General features: G+C 49.1%; 1 protein-coding gene across 2 annotated transcripts; it reads left to right on the top strand.

The window, feature by feature from the left end:
• Window positions 1-3262: 3262 nt before the first annotated feature.
• On the top strand, window positions 3263-25262 carry MTCH1 (mitochondrial carrier 1). 2 transcript variants are annotated; one of them, XM_077161647.1, is made up of 12 exons: window positions 3263-3608; window positions 9127-9211; window positions 15149-15255; window positions 15771-15848; window positions 16246-16303; window positions 16672-16723; window positions 18398-18457; window positions 20617-20710; window positions 22749-22796; window positions 22966-23033; window positions 23278-23353; window positions 24438-25262. In XM_077161647.1, the coding sequence occupies exons 1-12, from the start codon at window positions 3288-3290 to the stop codon at window positions 24507-24509; spliced, it is 1119 nt and encodes a 372-aa protein (XP_077017762.1). In that variant the 5' UTR covers window positions 3263-3287; the 3' UTR covers window positions 24510-25262. The 2 variants fall into 2 exon arrangements, with proteins under 2 accessions (XP_077017762.1, XP_077017761.1); XM_077161646.1 differs by having other exon boundaries at window positions 20617-20761.
• The last annotated feature ends 22 nt before the right edge of the window (window positions 25263-25284 follow it).

Raw genomic sequence — 25284 nt, 5'->3', positions numbered from 1 at the left:
TGTATATGCTCTGAATCAGCGTTCGCTGTATGGTGCTGTTTCTCCCATAGCCAGGATCCATGGGTCGAGGAACCAAGGGGTGGAAATGGAAGTGGTACCACTCACTATTACCCCTAGTGATCCACTAGGAAAATTTCTGCTTCTTGTCCCTGTGTCCCTGAGCTCTGCTGGTCTACAGGTTTTAGTTCCAAAAGGGAAAGTGCTTCCACCGGGAGAAACAACAATGATTCCATTGAACTGGAATCTAAGACTACCACCTGGTCACTTTGGACTGCTCATGCCCCAGACATTATTGTCTGGGGTGACTGACCCTGACTATCAGGGACTAAAATAGGACTACAACTACACAATGGGGGTAAAGAAGCGATTTCTTGGAATACAGGAGATCCCCTAGGGTGTCTTTTAGTACTACCATGCCCGTGATTAAAATCATTGGAAAACTGCAACAACCCAAGACTGGCAGGACTACCAATGGGTCTGAAACTTCAGGAATTAAGGTTTGGGTCACCCCACCAGGCAAAGAACCATGGTCAGCTGAAGTGCTTACTGAGAGTAAAGGGAACATGGAAAGGGTACTGGAAGAAGGTAGTGATAAATATGAACTACGACCATGTGATCAGTTACAGAAATGAGGACTATAATGCTGTTTTGTTCATGTTATACTATTTAAGTTGTAAAATATCAAGTTTAAGAATGAATATTACCCAAGGACTTGCACCCTAGTCTGGAGAGATTTAATGTGTTTCCAGTTATATGCAGGACAGTTGAGTATTGTTAGGTGAAAGAAAAAAAAATGTGCATTTTATTGTTTTTTATTTAGAAATTAGATATGGTTTAAGGTGATATGTATAGCTGCCAAGTTGACAAGGGGTGGACTGTCATGGTCAGGTTCATGTGCCAACTTGGCCAAGTGGTGGTGCCTGTTTGTCTGGTTGGGCAAGTGCTGGCCTGCCTGTTGCAATGAGGACATTTCATAGAATTAAATCATGATCATGTCAGCTGCATCCACATCTGATTCCATTTGTAATCAGTCAAGGGGAGTGTCTTCTGCAATGAGTGATGCTCAATCTAATCACGGGAAGCCTTTTAAGGAGGATTCAGAAGAGAAAGGCTCTCTTCCTGCTTTGTGGAGTTTGTCCATACCCTCCATAAGAATCGTTGGCTTCACAGCCTGCCCTTTGGATTTCAGACTCTGCGTTCCCACAGTTAGTGAGACACTTTTATAAATGTTATATTTGTGAGTGTTTCCTGTTGATTCTGTTTCTCTAGAGAACCCTAACTAATACAGTTCTTTCTTCTGTGTGTTTGCCTTCATTTGTAACGTACTTCCCAACCCACCCCCCTTAAAGTTTATTTCAGATTGCTCTATTACCTCAAGTTCTCAGGAATATTAATTCTCCTATTTTGCTCATTCACTTCCATGATGGAATGTGTCCTTAAGTGGTTTGTAGTTGTTTTTATTTATTTTCTTCTTCCTTTTGACGTCCCTGAGACTCCTGGGTTGTGGAAACATAACTATAATGCAGTTTTACATTTGCTTCTGTTGGGTACCGTAGGGGCTTAACTGATTTAGGATCTATTTTTACTTTAATTTCTCTGCTTGGGGAGATTGTTCAATCATTTTAAAAATAATTTACTGAACATTCACTTTATGTATATCCCTATATTTGGTACTGTGGGAGATACAAAATAAAAGAAGACAATACAAAATGGCTGCCTTCATGGACCCACGGTCTTAAAATGCTAAACATATACAGCATATTAGGTGACCATGTGGGGTAGAGTAAAAGGCTTAAGGTGGATAAGTTCAGAAGGAAAAACTGACAGCCAGAGAGACAACTGGAGAGGAAAAACCCAGAGAAGGAAAAGGCTTTGTGTGAGGAAGTTTCAGAGTAAGGTGAGGTTACCCCCACTCCCCAACCCCCCAACCCCCCAACCCCCCAAGAAGCTGGACACCTATGGCCTGTGGGGATAGAGTTACCATGGTGCTGTGTGTTGGATGAAGCTGTGGGTGGACTTGACTGAATATTTTCAGGCCCCTACTGAGAAAGCTAAACCAGAACCCAGGTAAAAGAAGCCATGGAAAGCACGGCTGGGGGATGGAAAGGGGTGGGGAGGCTGGGAGGCTTTGAGTGATGCCTGGGCAAGCCTGGGTTAGGAAGTCTACTTTGGGGTAGGAAGAGCCGAGTGTGGGAGCGTGGGAAGAAGACTGGCAGGATTTGGATGTGGAAAGTGTACAGAGTACTTGTCAGGAGCCGCGAGGGCAAGAAGAGGCTTTTTAGAGGGCAAGGCAAGGGCGTCAGAAAGGGTGGACTGGGGAAACTTGGACTAAGACTAAAAAGGGTTAGAAGACAGATGTCTATTCTGCTAAAGAACTTTCTCACAGTGAGCTGGCAAAAGGATAAGCGCAGTCAGAGGGAACAGGTCCCCCACTGCTGTGGCCCTGCAATCTCTGGGATGCTCTATTCGTTCCTATTTAAACGGAAACTTTTATTGCGCACCCTCACAGCAGCATAGCACTGTGCCACGGGTTATTGCAGGGGACCGGGCACATTTACAAACGGGAACAGGGCTTGCTGTAGTAAGTACCCTCCTAGCACAGTCGTTATAAGGATTATATGTGAGTTAACACGCCTAAAGCACGTGGAAAAGTGGCTGGCACATAGCAAGTGCAATTTAAGGGCTAGCTATTATTATTCATTTTTAATAAACACGGATTAGACTTGGCGCCTAGCATAGTAGCTTTGTGTGCTCACAGTGAAGGACTGATTAAAAATCATTTTATAACCATGGGCTTTCGGGGAGGTTCGTAAAGGCTCAACAGGAGGGGAGGGGGGCCACAATCGCTGAGGGGGCGATTGGATCTGGCCTTGTCGAGGAGATCACAGAAAGGCTTGGCCAACAGGCCGCGGCGACTGGGGCGGGAGAACTGCGGAGAAAGCTCCTGAACATGGGGAGGGGGCTTGAAACGCCGCTGACCATATTGGGGTCTTTCGCTTCCAGAGCCGCGAGGCCCCACCTCCGCCGCTCTCCGGGACCCTCAGGGGCGCACCCGGGGTTGCGGCGGCCTCCTCAGTCCGCGATCGCGAAGCCCAGGCCGCCGGCGACCACTGACCCACCACTCACAGCCCAGCATTCGGCCAGGTCCGAGCTGGGTGGGAGACCCCATCCGGCGCGCACCACGCAGCACGCCCCTGCGCTCCCCCGCGGCCGCGAGTGGTACGCTCGGCCCCGCCCCCTGACGCCCGCCCGTCACGTGACGGGGAGTGACCTCGCCGCCCCGCGCCATGGGGGCATCGGACCCGGAAGTGGCGCCTTGGGCTCGCGGCGGTGCCGCGGGGATGGCTGGAGCCGGGGCGGGAGCTGGAGCTCGCGGCGGAGCGGCGGCGGGGGTCGAGGCCCGGGCTCGGGATCCGCCGCCCGCGCACCGCGCGCATCCGCGCCATCCTCGGCCGGCCGCACAGCCCTCAGCCCGCAGGATGGATGGCGCGTCCGGGGGCCTGGGCTCCGGAGACAACACCCCGACCACCGAAGCGCTTTTCGTGGCGCTGGGCGCGGGCGTGACGGCGCTCAGCCACCCGCTGCTCTACGTGAAGCTGCTTATCCAGGTCGGGACCAGGGACGCCGTAGGGAGGTGGGGGCCCGGGATCTGGAGGAGGATAGGATGAGGGAGTTGATGGCGACAGATTTGGGGAGAGGAGAGGGGACAGGGAGGTTGGAGGACGAAGGGATGGGAACGACAAATTTGGGAAACAAGGGAAGAAACTAGGGGTTTGGGCTTGCAGAGGGGTTTGCGGGACACGGCGGAGAGGGCGAAAGGATGGAAAAAACGGGTTTGGGGGAATGAAGGAATGGAGGCAGTAGTCTTGGGTAGAAGGGAAGCGGCAGCGGATTTGGGGTGAGCAACAGAATTGGGGGAGGGGAGCGAGAAGTTTTGGCGAATAGGGTGGGGGGAGGGTTGGTGAAGGCGAAGGATTTAGGAGGCTAGGAGCACAGATTTGGGGTAGAGGAGCATAGAGACTCTGAATTTGATAGAGATGGATTGAAAGCGGTTTTGGGAGACAAAGGAGTGAAGGCGAGGGCCAAAAATTTAGGAGGGAAGGAAGGGACATCAGATTTGAGGGAGGAGTGGACGGCAGCATTGGGTTTAATGGTGATGGCATTTGGTGCAAGATGGGGAAGGCAAGGGGTTCAGCGAGGGAGAGCTATCATTTGTAGGGTCGGGGGCACTGGATTTGATGGCGACATCGGATATGGTGGGAAGAGGGGAACAGAACGACGCATTGGGGGAGGGGAGTGGTGGCGATGCTTCTGGCGAGGGGAATGAGGAGAAGGCTTTCAGAGGTAAAGGGATGACGTATTTGGAGGAGAAAATGGAAATCAGGGTTGTGGTCCGGAGGTGGGAATGGCAGACCTTATATCTGGCGGGGCATGAGTTTGAAGGAGTATGGTAATATTGGAATTGGGCCTAAGGGGCTGTGAAACCATAAGGTGTCAGGATAGGTAGAAGCTGAGACCCAGGTAAGTATGTCTCTGTAATAGAGGGCTGCAGGGGCTCTTGGCATATTTGGTGGTGGCCAGCAGTGGACTACAGATGAAGTGGTCTACTTGAGAAAGGGAGAGATTGAGCTGGAATGGGGCTGGTGGTGGAGAGAATGCATTCAGCAGAATTAGGTGGATGTGACTGAGATGGGCACCCCTTAGATGAGGGTGTTGGGCAGGTTAGAATCTGGACTGATATCTTAAGATGTAGCCTAGAATTTTCCAGTTGAGAAGAGTGGTGAGTAGGAGGTAAAAATTGAGATGGAAACCCAACCAAGATCTGAGGTTTGAGATTTGAGTTGAATCAAGTGGGTATCAAATTTTACTGTCCTTAGAATTGGACTGAGAACTGTGGTAATACAGTTGGAATAAGAATGCCTTGAGAATGGAGTAATTGAAATCTGGGATGTGAGGAATGGAAACGATACATTTTTGGGGTGTTACCAGGAGTATGGAAGAGAACGGAAGGATTGAGGCAGGGAAATCAAGGTAACTGGTTAGAATCTAATTTTTGACTGAGATTTGGAAATGGCTCATGAACAAAGGATTAGGCCAGTACTGGTGTTTGGTTGTAATTTGAGGGTGAGGACTGTTTTACTACAGGATTAGGATTTTATTTATAGCAGTAGAGATGGTAGATTTGTGAGAGACATTGAAGTAAGCTTGGGACTGGTGGTATCTGAGATGTGACATAAGAGAGCTGAATTTTTGGCTGATGAAATAAGTTTGGGCAAGGGCTGGATTTTTAAGGTGGCAAATGGTCTATGAAGTGGAAGATGCTGGAGTGTAAGGAATGTGTGGGCTCCATGTGAGGGAGACAGGGAAGTGGCTTCATTATTTGAACGATGGTGAATTTGATTTGCAGGTTTGAGAAGAAAATTGAAATAAAAGTGGTTTGGAAAGGGGACTTAGGGAATGAGAGAGACTGATAGGTGAGAATGAGAGGGTGGGTAGGTAAGAATGGGTGAGCTCAGTTGGAGTGGCAGAGGTGGCTCATCCTATTTAAATCCAATTGGTGCTGACCGTTACAGATTTCAGGGTGAAATCTTAATGGGTATAGCTTAGGAATCAGAGTGGCATTTTGAAAAAGGCAGACCACAGTTGGGGGTATGCCAGGAGTACAGTGTAGATTTGGGGGTTGCTAGACTAATGGAATAAGAATGAAGTGCCTCAGATCAGGGCATGTGGAAATTAGGTTTAGGGAGTTGGAGATTGGAAGATACTGGACAGGGACTGCATGTGTCTGATATAGGGCTTCAGATTTGGCTGTAGTTAGGACTGGTTAACCGATGTGGGTGAGCATGATTTGGAAATAAATCATTAAAACTTGAGAGTGAGATTTGGCTAATGTACCTTCAAGATAACCTGGATAGACGCTAAGAAGATATTCTGTAGCACATAATCTAACTCAACCTGTCTGAATAGCTCATTTAAACAATTCAAACACAGGGAGCCCAGAATAAGAATGAGGGCCTTTTATTCTGTATAGCTTAATGTAATACCTGGATACGTCCCAGAGTTTACTAAGTAGATAATCAGAATGTATTGGCAAAGTCTTTTGAGGGATGGGAGAAAAATTATGGAACTATTATATTTTACCACTGGGGAAACCCTCGATATTGTGTCAAACATTCCCAAGTCAATAGACCAAGCCCTTGATCTTGAGGCTTGCTCTTGCAAAGCTTACGTATGTAGCGCAGAAGCTTATCCTACCTATAGGTATGCCTAAGAGTTACTTCTGGAGGACCTCTTTTGTTGTCCAGATGTGGCCTCTCTCCCTAAGCCTAACTCTGCAAGTGAAATCATTGCCCTCCCCCCCTACATGGGACATGACATCCAGGAGTGAAAGTCACCCTGACGGTGTGGGAGATGACTCCCAGGGATGAACTGGCCCTGGCACCATGGGATCAACAATGCCATCCTGATCAAAAGGGGGAAACTAAGTGTAACAAATAAAGTATCAATGGCTGAGAGAGTTCAGATAGAGTGAGAGGCTACTCTGGAGGTAACTATTATGTAAGCTTCAGTTAGACATTGCTACCTATCATAACTTGCCAAACCCCAACCAATATCATTCCTGCCAATCCTGAGGAACACCTAGGGTGTTATATAAGGTTCTACAAAGGTTCCATATACTAGGGTAACTTTCCAGAAGCCTACAACCTCCAGATGGGTCTTGGACCAGATAAGTCCTGAATGCACAGGGGCCAGCCTCTCCAGAACATCAACTAGTTCCATTCCCCTATCCCATATTATCGACAGCCCCTTCCAACATGAAAAAGTTAGAATGGGCATAGCCCAAATGCCTCTAAAGAGTGGGAGAAAGATCAAAGGTGATGGTAGAGTTATACAGAGAAGGTAGGGTTTAACAAATGAGTGTGATTGCTGAATCATTACATTGATATTTCTTTTGGTCTTTAGTGTCTTGGAGCAGCTAGAAGAAAAAACAAAAAATTGTGGAACTGTAACACATACTAAACTTGAAAATCTGTTCTATAACTTGTTAAAATGTATTTGGAAATTTGTTGCTTTTTTGCATATATGTTATATTTCACTCACACACATGCACACACACAAAAATTAAGAGATTTGGCAGATTTGGGAGCCACGGGGATATGGAGTGGGATATTTGGCAGAATTAAGGCTAAAATTGGAGCCCATGGGCCTCCCAAATTGGTGTGCCTAGGTTGGGTAGTACAGCAGATAAGCAGAAGCTCATATTTAGAGGTGAGGACAAAAGGGAATACTGCCTGTATTTAAGAAAACAAAATCTAAATGGCAATCAGATCGTTCAGGCTTTTAGCCCAGAAGAGAGAAGGTCTAGAAGGGAAGGGCTGGCCGTCTGGGTCAGCTGGCTCAGCCGGGTCTTCCCTCATCTCCCTTCAACCAAATTGTTTTTGTTTTTGTTTTTTAAAGAAAGTTCCCATCATGGAGGGGGGGTTTCTTAATTTACAAACAGTAATCCATCATGTAGCTCAGGATCACATCCACAAGGGGACAGCCTGAACTTTCAAAAATACTTGACTAAGGAGAAGAGTAAAGGAAATAAATCATGCTACGGAAACGAAAAACGCATACCTGGTCCAGTTTATGAAACAAGTTCCTAATCCTGCTGTTTCAGCTCCCTTCCATGTCTGCAGACCTCCGTTCCCTTCCGCATCCAATAGAGACCTGCTTTGGTCTGCTGGGCTTGGCTGGTGGCTCTGAGGCCAGAGAGTGTTGTCCAGTCCTGCCAAGGGAGTTACCCTCTTACCTGCAACCTGGGTGCTAGTCTCTTAGATCCCTTGCCTCTATGTGGTAGCAGAGTCTTTCTCCTCTTTAAGTGGCAGCATGAGAAACAGTCCTACCCTTCAAGAGAGACCCTCACCTTGTCACATGGGTATGAATGGCCTGGTCATTTACTGGTGCATGATTTTTTTTTTTTACCTTTTTAATTGTATAATATAGCATATATACAAAACAAAGAAAGAAGAAAACAGTAGTTTTCAGAACATTCTTCAACAAATTGTTACAGGACAGATCCCAGAGTTTGTCCTGGGCTGCCATACTGTCATCTCCGATTTTTCCTTCTAGCTGCTCCAGAGTATAGGAGGCTAGAAGAAATAAATATTTTTTTGTCGTCATAGTCGACTTTTTTTGTGTGAAAAATAACATATACAAAAAAACAATACATTTGAAAGCACAGCATAACAATTAGTTGTAGAAAAGACTTCAGAGTTTGGTATGGGTTATAATACCACAATTTTAGGTTTTTTCTTCTAGCTGCCCTGTGATACTGGAGACTAATAAAAGAAAATCAATTTAATGATTCAGAAATCATATTTGTTTGTTAAACCCTGCCTTCTCTGTATAACTCCCCTGGTGTGTGACTTTAACGAATACCTTATAACCAACTTCTGTACAGCAAGAATTATAATAGCTCGACAGAAATAAGGGGGCCATTCTATCACAGGGATATGAGATCACCGAGATTAGGACCCAATCGAGGATATGTTTGGGGAGCAGCTGGGGTTTGGGGTCACAGTTTGCTGTGCTTGGGAGTGGAAGGGGCAGATTTTGAGATTTCTTCTGTAGATTCAATAAGAAACTTGAGTTTGGGATAAACTTTGGAATGAGTTACTTGGAGCTGGAGCTGTCTGGAGTTTGAGCCTGAAATTTGGATGTGATGTGTTTTAATGTTGCCACACTTGGGATTGAAGTGGAAATGAAGTTTTTAATCTAGAAATGAGAATTAACTGAGATTTATTCTGAGACTAGAGTGGGGTTTGGAGTTAAAAAAAAAAAAGGTGGTGGGGGATAGGGGATTTCTAAACTAGGAATGTGTGGGATTTGAAGGTAAAAGTGGTAGGGAATGGCAGTGGCGTGGATAGTGGTGGGGTGGTATCTGGGACTAGGCCTTCTATTCATTGGGAGATTACACAATGCTGATGGTTATAGACGCCGATGGAAACTTTGGGCAAAGCATTAACAGGGATGGCATTAGAATTAGTGGGAGAGGAGTTAGAGGTCCGGGAAGGATGGGAAGCAGTGAGATTGAATCAGCAGGAGAATCTGACCTTCCTTTTGTGTTTGTTAATTCCGAAGGTGGGGCACGAGCCGATGCCCCCTACCATTGGGACCAACGTGCTGGGAAGGAAGGTCCTCTATCTGCCAAGCTTCTTCACCTACGGTGAGTCTGCTTCCCAGGCCGGAAAACCCACAGTGACTGCGCTGACGTCAGAGAAGCATTAAAGGGGCAGCAGGCGCAGCTGGCCCTGGGGAACACGTCCATTCAGCATGGCACCCGTCCAGGAGTCAGAGCAGTATAAAAGGAGGGATTTAAGAGCGTGGCCAGAGGCAGCAGGGTGTCCAACTAGGAGCAGCTGAACAGTACAGCTTCAGACCAGCTCCGCTGTCTACTGTTGCCAGCCACCTTGCCAGGCAGTGGGAGGGGACAGACAGGTGTTCGAGAGAAATGCCAGTCCAGGACACTGGTCCATGTCCCTGCCTCCCCAGGTGGTGCCTAGAACTAGGCGTGGGGGTGAGTTTCCTTTCCTTCCTGAGCATTCCGGCCTGTGACCAGCTTTTCTGCTTTCCTCCCATCCCAGTGGGAGGCCTGCCAAGGCCCTCCTGGGTTCTCTTCTTTCATGCCTCCTGGTTGTCCTGTGTCTGCTGCATTTCCCAGGCAGTGGTGCCTACTTTCTCTGGCATCATCATCAGTGGGTATAGAACAGAATATAGTGAAAGAAAGGGCGCCGTGCCCGGAATTGCTACTTCGGCTTTGGCTTACTTCTAGCCAGTCGCATGAGCTTGCTCAGAGCTCTGGCTCTGTGGTCCTTTGTCTGCGTAGTAGGGTCAGCTTCTTCACACCAAGCCCTGTCTGTAAGGCCCCCTGTCCTACTGGCTCTAACTTGCCTGCAGTTTTTTCCACCCAGAAGCCTGCCACAGTAGAGCTTTCCTTCTCCCAGCAAAATCCACCTTCCTGCCTCTGCTGTTCCTTCCCTGGCCCCCAGATGCCAGGCAGCCAGTCCTTTTCAAATCCACCATCCATTCCGTCTCCCAGTCCCCACCCTCACTGATAACTGAGATGGGGCCCTTCTTTAAATGTGCCCTTTCTCCCATCCTCGTGACCACCTGATGCTTCCCCCTCTGCTCTTATTACTGTTTTCTCAGTCTAGAATGTTTCTCTGGAGATTCATGGCTTCCCTTCCATGTCACCTTTATTCACTTCATATACGGTTGGCAGAATCAAATGTCATACTTCTCTTTTAATTTTAACCCCATCTTGTTGAGTACAGAGTCTAGAGCCAGCAGAACATATAGTTTCATGGGGAAATATGTTTGTATTTGATTTTTACTTAAAAATTTTCATCGTAGAAGAGGAGAGAGGCATAGAATTAGGAAAGTGCTTCCAACCTTGTTCGGCAGTGCTGGTGTACAAACATAACCCTGGATTTGTGGGAAAACAGATTGGAAGAATGCCAGCCGCCTTCCTTGTGGTTTCTAGGTATATGGCTGTGTGCTGGTTTGAAAGGATGCATGTACCCTAGAAAAGCCATGTTTTAATCCTAATCCCATTTTGTAAAGGCAGCTGTTTCTTCTAATCCCTATTCAGTATTTTATGTTTGAAACTGTAATTAGATCATCTCCCTGGAGATGTGATTTAATTGAGAGTGATTTTTAAGCTGGATTAGGTAGAGGCGTGTCTCCACCCATTTGGGTGGGTCTTGATTAGTTTCTGAAGTCCTGTAAAAGAGGAAACATTTTGGAGAATGAGAGAGATTTGGAGAGAGCAGAGAATGCTGCAGCACCACGAAGCAGAGCGTCCACAGTCAGCGACCTTTGGAGATGAAGAAGGAAGACGCCTCCCGGGGAGCTTCATGAAACAGGAAGCCAGGAGAGAAAGCTAGCAGATGACGCCCCGTGTTCGCCATGTGCCCTTCCAGCTGAGGGAGAAACCCTGACCGTGTTCGCCATGTGCCTTCTCACTTGAGAGAGAAACTCTGAACTTCATCGGTCTTGTTGAACCAAGGTATCTTTCCCTGGATGCCTTTGATTGGACATTTCTGTAGACTTGCTTTAATTATCTTGGCCTTAGAATTGTAAACTAGCAACTTATTAAATTCCCCCTTTTAAAAGCCATTCCGTTTCTGGTATACTGCATTCCGGCAGCTAGCAAACTAGAACAGGTTTTGGTACCGAGAGTGGGGTATGGCTGCTGTTTGCAAATATCAAAACACGTTGGAACGGCTTTTTCAGTGGGTAAGGGAAAATTCTGGAGGAGTTGTGAAGAGCTTGATAGATAAGGCCTAGAATGGTTTAAAGAGACTGTTGGTAGAAAAGTGGACTCTAAAGCTACCTATGATGAAGCTCTAGACAGAAATGAGGCATGTATTATTGCCCACTGGAAGGAGGGCAAGCCTTGTTTTAAAATGGCAGATAATCTGGCAAAATTGACTAGTGACTTTGGCTGGAAGGCAAATTTTAGAAGTCATGAATTTGGATATTTAGCAGAAGAGATTTCCAATTTAAATGTGGACAGCACAGCCTGGTTTCTCCTCACAGCTTATCATGAAATGCGACAGGAAAGAGATAAGCTGAGAACTGAACTCTTGGGTATAAAGAAACAAGAAATTGGAGATCTGGAAAATTCTGGGCCTCCAGAAAGGGAGACCCCAGAGAATAGTGCCCCATGTGAGGATTTAACCGAATATGGAACCAGCCAGCCATTTCAGAGAAAGCCAGGATCAAACATGGAATTATTCAGGAAGTATTTATGGAAACTCCTTATGTCTAATGGGCATGATCCAAGGCTACTGTGTAGAAAGCCAACGAGAGTGTTGTGGGACCTGTATAAAGAGAACCATTGCCAGTGGGGACTGAGACAGACAGAGAAGGGACACATTGGAGGAAAAATAACTTCAGAGGTAAAGCTATAGAGACTGGGGTCTGAAGTCAAGAAGCCTTGGGCCAGGAGAGTGAACCTACCCAAGTATGTGGAGGGGTTGAGTTTGCCCCAAAAGCAGAGGACGGGCCTTCCACCTTGTTGCAGTGGAACAGTCATACCGCCTCAGGCCTTGGAGAGGGCAAAGCACATTCCTTGGGGTTTGAGGAGAGCCTGGCTGCCACCACATGAAGGGGTTGAGCGTGTGCCCCAGAGATGGCAGAGAGCCTGGGTGCAGTGCTGATGCTTGGAGAGGGTGGAGCCGAGGAAAAGATGGTCTCAAAGTCCCCCGAGGTTGTATTCAGAGAGAGGCAAGCCACTGCCTAGGCCCTTGGAAAGGGTGGGACTGCTGCTTTCTAAAGCCCTGAAGATAAATGACTCTCAGACTTTGAAATCTAATGGACTTTGCCCTGCAGGTTTCTGAAACTGCTTGGGTCCAGTGACCCCTGTGTTCCTTCCTCCCTATGGAAATGGGTACATGTGTCCTATGAATGTTCCTCCTTTGTATGTTGGCAGCAGATAACTTGGTCTGAGTTTTATAGGTCCAGAGAAAATGGAGAAAATTTTGCCTTAGGACTGTCCATGCCTTTAACTAACTTTGATGAGACTTTGTACTGATTTTAATCTTCTATTAATCTTGTATTTGAAATGTTACTGGAATGGTTTAAGGTTCTCTGATATTGTTATAGAATGAATGTATTTTGTATATGGGGAAAGCATGTCTTTTTTAGCATCCACAGGGTGGAATGTGCTGGTTTGAAATGATGTATGTATCCTAGAAAAGCCATGTTTTAATCCTAATCCCATTTTGTAAAGGCAGCTGTTTCTTCTATTCCCTATTCAGTATTGTGTGTATGATACTGTAATTAGATCATCTCCCCGGAGATGTGATTTAATCAAGAGTGGTTGTTAGGTAGTGGCGTGTCTCCACCCATTTGGGTGGGTCTTGATTAGTTTCTGAAGTCCTATAAAAGAGGAAACATTTTGAAGAATGAGAGAGATTCGGAGAGAGCAGAGAATGCTGTAGCACCACGAAGCAGAGTCCACCAGCCAGTGACTTTGGGAGATGAAGAAGGAAAACGCTTCCAGGGAGCTTCATGAAACAGGAAGCCAGGAGAGGAAGCTAGCAGATGACGCTGTGTTTACCATGTATCCTTCCAGCCGAGAGAGAAACCCTGACTATGTTCACCATATGTCTTTTCACTTGAGAGATAGAGAGAGACCCTGAACTTCATCGGTCTTGTTGAACCAAGGTATCTTTCCCTAGATGCCTTTGATTGGACATTCCTGTAGACTTGCTTTAATTGGGACATTGTCTCAGCCTTAGAACTGTAAACTGGCAACTTATTAAATCCCCCTTTTTAAAAGCCGTTCTGTTTCTGGTATGCTGCATTCCGGCAGCTAGCAAACTAGAACAGGCTGCATGTGCTGTATTATGGAAGGCTTGAGGTTAGAACCCAGATTGTCTCTATTTGTGTTACATGGCTGTTCCCTAAAGGACTCAGAGTAGAGGACTCTTGACACCACCTTATTGCCTCTTGCAAAGATGAGCAGAGTTGAGAGGCATTCCCCCTACCTGCCCTGGTGGGTTTTATCTAAATGTCTAAAAGGGCATTAGACATTATCTAAATGCCCTTTCAGTCCAGATGTTGTAAGCAGATCCCCAGTGGGGGTTTCTAGACACCAGACCTGCTCTCGAGGGGGACTCAGCGGCCCACAGCCTCCCAGAACTGCTGTACGGTATCTGCTCCTCCCCATGTCATGGTGAGAAGCGACCCGAGTTGTCATAACATTCTCTTGTGTAAAGGAAAGAACTTCCCCAGAGAGTTGTCAGGGACTGCAGAAAGGCCCTAGAAGGATGGGATGGGCACCTGTCTTCAGGCACAGAGGCCCTGGCAGCCCTGGGGCCCGGGGAGCCCACAGAGGCTCTCTCTGCGGTAGCTCTCTCATTTGCTCATAATCTGTCTCTGAAATGGGGAAAGAATAGTGGTCCTTTTTTCCTTTTTTGCTGTTGGGCAACTCCGGTGTAGGAAGAGGTTAAGTATCTTGCTTAAGATCACACTCTGAGGCTTTATCCTCTTGGCTGCTGTGCCTTCTGGTTGACCAAGAGCTCTCCTCCCCTAAATAAATCTTTCCGCCTGTTCACCCCGTGAAGCAGGGGGCCTTGGCAAGGTGCCTTGCTCTATCTACCAGTGTCTCCTCCCCTCTTACTCTCCTTCTCTCTTTCCAGCTCATGCCCATCTCCGGAAACCGAATATACTGGTAACAAGTGCCCTCAGGGCCCAGTGGAAGCCCATGCCAGCAGCCACGCTACTCTGCTGGGGTGGAAGACCTGCATATTTGCTTGTTCTGCCACTGCGTGGTGCTAGAGAGCTAAAGTCATGGCTGGGAAAGGGGAACACATTGGGAGAATGTTCTGCTAGCCTCCAGGTATATAGGTTTAGGGAGATAGATTGCCTTTATGAATGTGGTTAAAAAGTTGATATTCAGTAACCAACAAAACATTCAGAAGGTCTTTTTTTTTTTAGAGATTCTCTTGAAAAAACACTGACTTAGGCAGGGTCTATGTTCCCTAGTTACTCAAGTTTTTTTCTATAAAATAGTTCATTGGTGCTTATGTTTTAATGACTGCTCCATAGACTTTTATTTTCTTTTGACCAATCAGTGCTATCGGGTGCCAGGCAGCGGCGTCCTGAGTGTGGGACAATAACCAGGTGGGGACTGTCCCTAGTGTAGCATGTTCAGGGGGTGCTCTGGAGTCTTTTCTGCTGGAACCCCCTTTCCTTCTTTCTTCCCCAAGCTGCCTGTGGACTCTATCTTTTCTTCTTTTTGTCTTTCTCCTTGAGAGGAGCTTTTTTTTTTTTTAGCAGCAGAATTGGTTTCTGAGTTGTAACAGTGAAGTTGCAAAGTTGTTAAACCATTGTTGAGTTTGCCTAGTAGATTTTTCAAAACTAAAAAAAGGAAAATATATGCACTTATTTGTCAGAAAACATCTTTTGAAGGTTTTATAAAAGAACCAGAAGCTAGGAAAGGGGATTGATGCCTGGTTGGCCCTGGACAAACGCTGTCCTCCGGGAGGAAAGTTACCCTTTACGTGAGGACAAACTGCATCTGGTGCACATCTGATCCAGGGCTGGAAGCGTCCAGGCTGGGCATGATGCGGCCCCCTCTTCTTTCTTCTAGCCAAGTACATTGTGCAAGTGGATGGGAAGATAGGACTGTTCCGCGGCCTGAGCCCCCGGCTGATGTCCAATGCCCTCTCCACCGTGACCCGGGGCAGCATGAAGAAGGTGAGCCAGGGCGAGGCCAGAGCAGTCACCGCCACCCCCCAGAGGCAGCATGTGCGCCCCAGTCCTGCTTTTCCCTTCCGTACTGCCCAGATGCCGCCCTACTCAATCGCCAGGCTGCTTGCTGACCCTGGAGGTCAAACTCTGAGCCTCCTCATTTGGGAGGGCAAGTCACACTGGGCTCTCATCCCATCATCCTTTCACTTTCTCCACTGCTGTGATACTCGGTTGGCGACTTTCCTTTCTCTCTGAGCTCCAGGTCTGGGGGCTGCTGAGGTGGGCCCAGCCGATGAGCCCTGCAGAGAACTGAGCCAGACATCTCCTTCTCTTAAGAGTTATACCCAACTCTTAAGAGTTGGGCATGACTGAACTTAGTTCTTAGCTCTCTTTTGGTTGTTTTTGTTGTTTTTTGTGGAGTGCATGGTCCAGGAATCGAACCTGGGTCTCCTGCATGGAAGGTGAGCATCCTACCACTGACCCACCCATGCACCCCCCTTCCTTTGTTTTTTGTGCATTAGGTTTTCCCTCCCGATGAGATTGAGCAGGTCTCCAACAAGGATGACATGAAGACTTCTCTGAAGAAAGTAGTGAAGGAGGTGAGCACTGGGAGTTGGCGAGGGAGTGGCCCTTGGAGAAGGAAGGGCTAGTTACATCCAATCCCTGAGTTACTGGGGGGTCGTTTGAGAGTAACAAACAGAGGTGGGTCCTTGGGCATAATTAGGTGGGTGGTAAACAGAAGGCGCCCAGCTTGGACCCTGCAGGGGCCCCCAGGATGCCTTCTCGGCCACTGTTGGGCCTAGCCCAGGACCTGGCAGCACTTTCAGGCGGAGGGTGTGTGGGGTGGGCCGCACAATGGTGCCATTCTTGGCAGACAGACCCCATGTGGGGGCTGCGGGATTCCCATTTTTTTCCCCCGTAAGAACTTGTAGTGCCCCATAAGTGCTGATGCCAGAGACAGGCTTGACCAGCTCTCCACCCTGTGCTGTCTTCCAGACCTCCTACGAGATGATGATGCAGTGTGTATCCCGCATGCTGGCCCACCCCCTGCACGGTGAGCCGCCCTGTCGGGGTCCACCCTCAGCCACGAGTCTCATGGGGGCGGGTGCTGTGTGACCCCTGATGGCCTGTAGGTGGGCAGCGGTAGAATTACCAGGTTGAGGGGGGAGTCCATTGGAACCCCACCGAGGAGAGACTGGCCAGGACTCCCATCTCCAGGGAGCTGGAACTCCTCCCAGGCAGCAGAAATGGAACCAACCCCGTTGTCCCGGCATGTGACAGGGAACCCTGAGGCCCTCCTCCTCTCCTGCCTTCTGACAGTTGCCATCTTGTGCAGTGGCCCCACGGAGCCAGCACGCCGTGGCAGGGGTGTCATGAGCTTTGGCTCACCTCCTCACCTCTGTGTGTTTTCTTTTTTCTCAGTCATCTCCATGCGCTGTATGGTCCAGTTTGTGGGACGGGAGGCCAAGTACAGGTGGGTGATTCCTCTTGGGGCTAGTGGAAGTGGCCTGTCCTCAGTCCGGGTGTGCAGGGCAGGCCGTACCCAGCTCGGTCATGGCACCTTTTTCTGACCTAAGTCCTAAGCTTCAGAAGGGTGTGATAGCAGCTTCTGTCATCCATGTCGAGGGGCATTTTCTGTTTCCCATCTCTTGTCAGGGACTGCCCTGGATGAGCCCAGAAGCCCTGTGGTGGGGGTGAGTAAAATTGAAGTCTGCTTGGATTAAGATTCCAGAGCTGATTCCACCACTCACGGTGGTCCCAGGACTGCACCCGCACCCTCCCTCACAACATACACACTCACATACACACTCTGCATCCCCTAGGCTGTACTTCCATGATTTCTCCAGGCTGTCAGTGGACCTGGTTTATATTTCTTTATGTCTTCTGCTAAGAGGCTTTCCACCCCCTGGGCTTGGGACTCACCCCTTTATTCACTCTTCCAGTTTACCGGATGCTCAGCTAGCCTCTACTGTGCCCACCGCTGAGTTGGGTGCTGTGCCCTCTGCAGCCTTCCTGTGCCAGTTATGCTCGCGCTGCCCCTCTGAGGCTCTGTCTAGGATAGGAGGCAGATTCTGGAGGCGTGGGGCCAGAGAACACACCTCTGTTACCCTTCTCTAAGATTCTCATTTCTGAGCTCACAAGGAACTTGGCTGCCGTGGTGCCTCGTTTTGGGTTCACTGATGAGAACCTGGCTCGATCCCCCAGGCTGAAAGGCAAGGTTGGGAGACGGGATGGGAGGGGTGATCTTGCAGAGAGCCGTGGGCTAAGCCACTAGTTTGGGAAGAACGGCAAAGAGGCCTGGACAAGCTGGGGTGCCCCAGATCAGTACCAGCCAGGGCTTTGGCTCCTGAGGATACCCCTTCCCCCTGAGACTTAGCAGGGTCTCCATTCAGGACAGACCAGTTGACATTTCTAGCCATAGGCCACAGAGGTTGTTTTTTATTTTTTTATGATCAACTAAACTGACCATGCAAGTTAAATTAGGTAATGTGTTAACCCAAAATATAAATTTTGCACCGAATAGGTTGTTTTTGAACCTCCTTTTTCATTTCACATGGAAGGTACCACAGCCTTACCTCTAGCACTGATACGCTGCAGCGGCCAGGGCACTAAGTCTCTGAGCTCTTAGCTGAGAAAGGCCTTTTCCCAGCTGCATCTGGGAGGTCTGATTTCTAGGACCTCCTTCTGAAGGACCCTGTGTCCCTTCTCTGTCCGCTGGCGGCGTGATTCCCTCAACTTATCAACTCTTCCTGCTCTCGCTGTGTTAGCCTTCTCTGCTGGAAGACTGTTGAGCCAGAGATAAGGCCGGAGGTAGGCAGGATAAGGTCCTTCCCCTCCTCAGCAGCCCAGGCTGGGAGGTTCATACCTAAACTTCAGATCCTACAGAAAATGGCCTGGAGACCTGCTAGGTGTTCTACCCCTGTGGATTGCTAGCTTTCTCCCAGTCTCACCAATGGTATAAATTCTCCCTCAGTCTCAAGCCAGAGTTCTCTGTTCTTCTCCACTTGGGTTCTTCCTGGTAAGAGACTCTCCCATCCCCACTCCCCCTCCCTTGCCTCTGAGCTGGCGTGGTGGGCTCTGTTCACCCCAGCTGGAGAGCTTCTGGGATGTGACTGTGTGACCTTTCCCTGTCTTGCCTTCTTCACAGTGGTGTGCTGAGCTCCATCGGGAAGATTTTCAAAGAGGAGGGGCTACTGGGATTCTTTGTGTACGTGAGTTTATACACACCCTAACCGGCCACAGGGCACGCCTACTAACAGGCACGTCCCCACCGTCTTGTGCTGCAGCTGCCTCTAGACTAACCTCAGGACTCTGAGGCCCTGCAGCCCCCACCTGAGTAGCTGCAGCCCTCTCTGTGGGGCACCAGAGCATGTCAGGGCTACTGGTCGTTGGAACCAAAGCTGCCCGTGCCCTTTTTTAGGTTTGTCCAGCACACTGGGGAAGGGCAGCTTCCCCAGGCACTGTCCATTTGCCCCAGGACTACGGGTGGGGAGAAGGGGCTGGTGTTCATGAGCTCTGGGGCACTGGGTGGTCTTTGGTTTGGAGAGGGTTCCACTTCTAAACGTGACCGAGAGACGGTGGCCTGTATTGCAGGTTGGGTGCTGGCCACTCACAGGCTCACTTCAGCCTACGTGTAGCTGGGCTTTATAGTGTTTCTGACAAATTTAACATTTAACATGTAGGCTATTTCACACAAAATCCGTATTTTTGGCTTCTCTTGAAAAAAGTGAGAAAACCTGGCCCTACTGGTCCTCTGCTCCATTGGTCAGGAGCCCCCTTCACTCCTGAGCCTCACGTGGAGCCGACTTCACGTGTAAGGAGCTCTCATAGTCCAGAGACAGTTTGGGTGCCATAAACCATAGACAACCCAGACGCCAGGCTTGCAGTGTGTTTTTTATTTGCCTTGTTAAGTCTAGGCAGTGACATATGTGGGATTGTGTACATTGTGTTCTAGACGTTGTCTGCCATGTTAACTAATACTTCCATTGTGGTCTCACAGTTGGCCAAAAATTTTAATTTATGATATCTCATCTGACTGAAAAACTGCATTGAAAAATTACTGTCTTTTATTTATGTATCTGTTTAGCTATTTTACCTATTGTTGTCAACAGGGGCCAGGGGTGGGGAGAGTAGGAGGCAATTTTGGTCCCCTAGGGGGCATTTGGTAATTTCTAGAGACATTTTTGGTTGTTACAGCTGGGGAGGTGTGCTTGCTGCTGGCTGCTAGTGGCGAGAGGCCCCGATGCTGTGAGAATCTCACGGCTCAGGGCAGCCCCTCATGGCAAAGATTGATCTGCCCAAGGTGTTAGTAATACTGGGGTCGAGAAACCTGGATTTGTTTACACACATGTAAATACATACATGAATGCCTTCGTATTTGGATATATATGTATAAACATTTGCCCTTGTCTGTATTCTGATAGGTCACACCTTAAAACACTGCAGGTTACCACCTGTGGCATTTTTTAGACCATATAGTTCTGTTTTGGTTTGAATAGGACGCCCATATAGCAGATTCTTACCCGTTAGGTTCTTTTTTTTTATCCTTCTACATGTTTTTGGAATAGGTAATTCTCAGAAACCACCAAAAGTATGTGTAAAAAGTCAGTTTCCTGAGTAGGGATTGAAAATGTGCATTCATGGAGATTCATTTCACAAATATTCTTCATAACTGTATGTGTTGCATATACTCTTTTAAACTTTTCAGATATTTTGTGATAGGATTTTTAGTGACTTGAAAATAATTCTTTCCTTCCCAGAAGACAACCATTGTCTTCCAGAGATCCTCCCGAGGCACCACATGCAATTAAAACAACACAAGTAGCACACGGGACCCTCCGGATCTGCAACTGTTTTTTTTGCCTTCAGTGCTGTATCCTGGGGAGGCTTCCATATCAGCTACACTTTTAAGTGAAAGGCCATCACTTTAAAAGTCAGCCCTCCTAGCCCATGATTGCATGGAATATCTTCATTGGAACAGTCCAGGGGTGAAGAGAACACGCAGTGAGCAGAAGTATTTCATGAGGGGTGGTTAGTTAAAGATGCCAGGAGAAAACTGCCAACATGTGGGCACTCTTTCATAATCTGCGTTTGAAAGTCCCAGGTTTGGCAACATTCACGTGTTGATGCCCAGCTTCTGTGGTTTAAACCTTCCTTGTAAGACCACAAACTAATTTGTGGCACCAGAAGTGGCAATAACACCTTCCCAGGAGAAGGAACATGGCATGCCCCTGCGGCCCCTGGAGGCTTCCTTCCTGCCCACTGTGCCCTCGGATCTGGACTTAGAACACCTCCCGCCTGGGTGTAGAGCTCCCAGGAAATGCCTCTCTCCCTCTCCTGCTCATCTTTGCTCACCTTGTTTTGTAGTGGCTTAATCCCTCACCTCCTGGGAGATGTGGTTTTCTTGTGGGGCTGTAACCTGCTGGCCCACTTCATCAATGCCTACCTGGTGGATGACAGCGTGAGTGACACCCCAGGGGGGCTGGGAAACGACCAGAATCCAGGTTCCCAGGTTGGTTGGAACAAGGACTTGTCCCTCTTTCCGTGTACTGCTGACCCCCAGGGTCTGGGGCAGATTCTTGAGGACTCTGGGATTCTGAGCACCAGGGCCTGAGGGCTGGCCAGAGCCTCTGGGGCGTAGACTGAGAAGAGGCCTTCCAGATTGATAAACAGGCCTAGGAGGAACTTATACGATGCCCATCCTTGAGCAGCTTGAGCAATAAAACACACCCCAAACCGCACAAGGCTAGTTTGAGGCAACTGGGAAATGGAGATGAATCAGCTAATAACAATCACCCTTCATCCTTTGTTTAATGTTTTAGTGCTTTTCAAAACCCTTTTGTGGAACGTTATTATATTTAATCCTCACAGCAGCCTGGTTGTGAAGGGAACAGGGCAGGTCCCGTATGGCATCCCGTATGACAGATGGAGACTGACACTCGGAGTGAGTGAGTTCTCCAGTCACACGACTGGGAATCGGCTGGGCTGGGTCCGTTGCCCTGTGCCAGGCTGAGGGCACTTCCTTGCTTGAGGATTTTTTCAGGTGATCTAGGAAATATACAGCCTCGGCTCACCCCACCTTTGCCTTAACAGCAGTCTTTCTGACCTGGTCTACACAGACCTTTCAGCAGGTTGGGTCAAGGATGGAGAGAGGCTTGGCCTTTTACAAGGTGGTTGATGAGGAAAGGCATCTAATGGGTTGGCAGGCAGAACCAAGAGAAACGTTAGGAGCAGTGGTGGGCTGCAGCTGCCTCGTAGCCAGACATGCCAGCAGCAGTGACTGCCGTCTCCAGGTGGGGCTGGTGGGCGGGGCAAGTGGGGGAGCTTTGTGTTCCATATGTGTCTGTGTCTGGGTCCCAAGCATAAAGATTCTGATTAGAGGTCTAGATGTGGAGTGTGTCTGGTGAGCCTCCCCTCCCCACCACTTCCCACCTCACCCCACCCCTAGCTGAAAGCCTCTGCCCACAGAAAAGCTGGGACTAGCCATTTGGCTTGGGTAGGTGAATCTTCCTGGTCTTCCCTTGATGCCAGTGTAAGTGGCTCTGTGGAGACTTGCCTCTGTCTGTAAATGCAGTAGCACGTGCCCCCACCTCTGCCCTTTTTCAGGGGCCTTGTGGGTGGGTCACGCACAGAGCAGGGCTGGGGCAGTGGTAGTGTCTGGGGGCTCCCAGTTGACGGGTTTCCTCTGGTTGAGGTGGACAGATGTTTGACCAGAGGCTGCTGCACTTAACCTCAGCAACAGCAGCAGTTTATTGAGAGCATTTTCAGTGTGTGGCGTAAAGCCTAAGATGAGGCTGCCAGGCCTGCCAGAGCCATCCAGGACTCAGGCAGAGGCTGAGTAAACCTCTACCCGGGGCTCCAGAGCCATCCCATCAGGTGGGGTGACCATGCCACTGGAGGTCGAGGGACAGGTACTCAGCTTTCCTACTGAGGGGCCATTTCCTGGGTAAAGTAGAATTTTAGGAGTTGCTGTCAGAAACGGGTAATAACTTGGGGAGGTGGGGGTTAGCAGGAAGCCCTGAGTTCCTCTCATTTATGCCACAGGACCAGGATTCTGACTAGTTGGGATGTCTGTCTCGTCATTCCGTAAGCCTCTATTGAGCTCTAGCCCTGGGCCAAGCACTGGGCATTGGGGCCCTTGGAGTGTGTGGGCCAGTGGAGTTACGTGCAGGCCAGCAGTCAGTGCCCCGCTGACCTGTTCTCCTTCCCCCATGCTCCTTCACTAGCCCCAGCTGGGTCACGGACCTCCCGGTCAGTCCCATTATCCCACTTCTGCCTTTGGGTCCTCCCTTTGGCTCTGACTACAAGGCCCTCAAAACCCCTAGTGGGCCTTGAAAAGGGATGCTGTGTGTGCAGTGTGTGTGTGAGGCCAGTCTAGAGGGTGCGGGGAAGGTGGTGGCGGGACGGGGCCCCTGGCCTGGTGGATGGGGCTCAGGCCCTGTGTCAGAAGTCTTCCTGAGGGGCCTGGGGCAAATAGGCCTTCATTTCTGTCTCTTCAGTTCAGTCAGGCCCTGGCCATCCGGAGCTACACCAAGTTTGTGATGGGGGTAAGTCGAGCCAACTGCCCTTCCCCCTACCTTATCAGCCTGTGTGGGGCTTGGGAGGCCAGCTGAGTGGTGGGTGGAGGCCTGGGGTAGAGTATGGGTGCCGGTGTCCCTCTCCCTGGGTTGGGACAGGATGCTGGGCTTGGCAGCACTCAGTCTCTTTGGGTTTCAGATTGCAGTGAGCATGCTGACCTACCCCTTCCTGCTGGTCGGTGATCTCATGGCTGTGAACAACTGTGGGTAGGTGTGCACCCCTCTGCTCGGCACCGAGGCTGGTGGGGGGCCTGACCTGGACTTGTGTGGGCCCTGCTCAGTGTGCATCGTGACTTCCTCTGGGATTCACTGAGCCCCTTTTGGGATGAATCTTTGGTTTCAGGATGTGGGTCGGTGACAGCGTAAGCCATTCCTTTTGGGGTCTCCTTTCTTTGGTTGATCCATCTCCCACTGTCCTCTTGGTCTGATGTATGCTCTCCTTCCTGGGCAGGCTGCAGGCTGGGCTTCCTCCTTACTCCCCAGTGTTCAAGTCCTGGATCCACTGTTGGAAGTACCTGAGTATGCAGGTAAGTGAGCACTGGAGCAAAGAGGCTTTTCCCATTTTTTCGGGAAATGGTTTCAAAGCCTCATCAGATGGAAAAATACAAGGTTTTTTTTGCAAATAAGAGATTATGCAATCTCTTAATACTGTAAGATAGATAAGAGAATATAGACTCTCAGTTCAAGGCAGTTTAAGTTTCTAGCTTACCTTCTTTCCGAAAATATTTGAGGTGAGTTAGGATCTGACATGGATTTACTTACAAATTATGCACCAGACCATGTCTGTTTTCTTCTCAAGCACTCTTAGAAGAAATATGAGGAGACTTTGGCCTATGCAGTAGATGGTAAAGCCCAAGAACTTCTTAGCCTCAAAGGAACCCCTGCTGAAAACGCAAAATCTAAGATGAATCCTGCTAAATTTCTGGACTATTAGGGCAGCTGGCCCATTGGAGGGCAGTGCATCCTCCTGCAGGACATCGTCCTGGGTCCAGGAGAGCCTGAGGCTGGAGCTGCATGCATAAGCCTGGCGAGGTACCAGTCCTGGGGTTCTTGGGTTCTGTGTCAGAGCACCCTCCTGCTGGCTAAGAGCTCTTGAGCTCAGAGGTCGGAGGCCCACACTTCTGGCCAAAGACAGATTCTTGCCCTTTCCTGGCCTTGACATGCCTCAGTAAAATGGGTCTGTGGCCTAGGGAGGAGCCAGCAGTGCTGACTGGCCTGAAAGAGGAAAGCAAGAAACAAATACAGCTCCTCCTGGCTACTCTGACTAATTCTACAAGACATCAGGTCCTCCCCATGGGGTTAGAGGAGTTTCAGGCCACTTGGGCTCTGAAGCTAGAGGGCAGCAAGTCTCTTCTTTTGGGAGCTTCCTTCTGAGTAGTTACACTGATACTGAACAGAGTATCCCAGTGGCATAAAGTGAATTGTGCCCTTCTGCTTCAGCACAAAGCAGAGTCCGTCCTTACCATTCATAATGCGAGTCTACACACACTGCCACTCCAACCCCTGTCCTGGAGTCTCTGAGCTCCTGGACCCTCCTTTGGTTTCCACTGGCCTCCCGCTGGGAAAGCATGGCCCCCCCTTTCACTGACCCTACTGTTCCTTCCAATCCAGGGCCAGCTTTTCCGTGGCTCCAGCCTGCTTTTCCGCCGCGTGTCATCAGGATCATGCTTTGCCCTCGAGTAACCTGAATCACAAAAATCACGCTGTCTCAGCCTGGCCATGTGGGTGAGACTTGATCACCTGGGGAGACCTGCAAGACAAGATTACTCTAACCCAGCAACACCTAGATGTGCCCCAGCCCAGCCGGGCTTCAGTTTCCATATTTGCCACGTGTCCAGATGTAGAGTCAGGAGTGGGGATGGGGCTGTGCCCAGTGGAGGTGGGATGAGGGTGTGGGCTTGGGGGATGGGAGCAGAATCCCCTTGCTTCCCAGACTTGCCGTGCCTGCCTTGTGCAGAGGGCTGGAGAACTGCTTGTTGGAGGCCCAGGTCAGATGGGGAAAGGCTCATAGGGTCAGATCCTAGCCCCACTCACACCCCTCAAGTCAGCCCTAGCTTGCATCTTGCAGCTCAGCTGGAAGCATCATCCCACCATGTAAATAGGGCGTGACCCTCTTTCACAAGGCCGCCATCGTGTCTAGGCCTGGGCTAGGAGGCTATTGTCAGGTTCTACCTTCGTTTTTCTCAACACTATTTTTCTGTTGCGAGGGCAGCACCTTCTTTGGAATGGGAAATCATGTAACTGCTCAAAACGTGTCCCCCTCATCTAGTGCCCACCAGTCCAGTGACAACCCTCCTTGCACAAGACCTGGTTACCTGTGCAGATGTGAATATCCAGAAGTTTTGCTGATCAGTGTCTCTAGTTTTACCCTGTTGAAAAACTTCGTAAGACTTGATCCCCTTTCCCCTCAAATAAATGTATTGGTGGTGATTTGGAGTTTTGCAGGGAGTCTCTTGTT

This window comes from Tamandua tetradactyla, chromosome 5 (assembly GCF_023851605.1).
Source record: "Tamandua tetradactyla isolate mTamTet1 chromosome 5, mTamTet1.pri, whole genome shotgun sequence".
NCBI lineage: Eukaryota > Metazoa > Chordata > Mammalia > Pilosa > Myrmecophagidae > Tamandua > Tamandua tetradactyla.
Note: the sequence above shows the minus strand (reverse complement) of the source record. Positions and strands in the feature narration are given on the sequence as shown.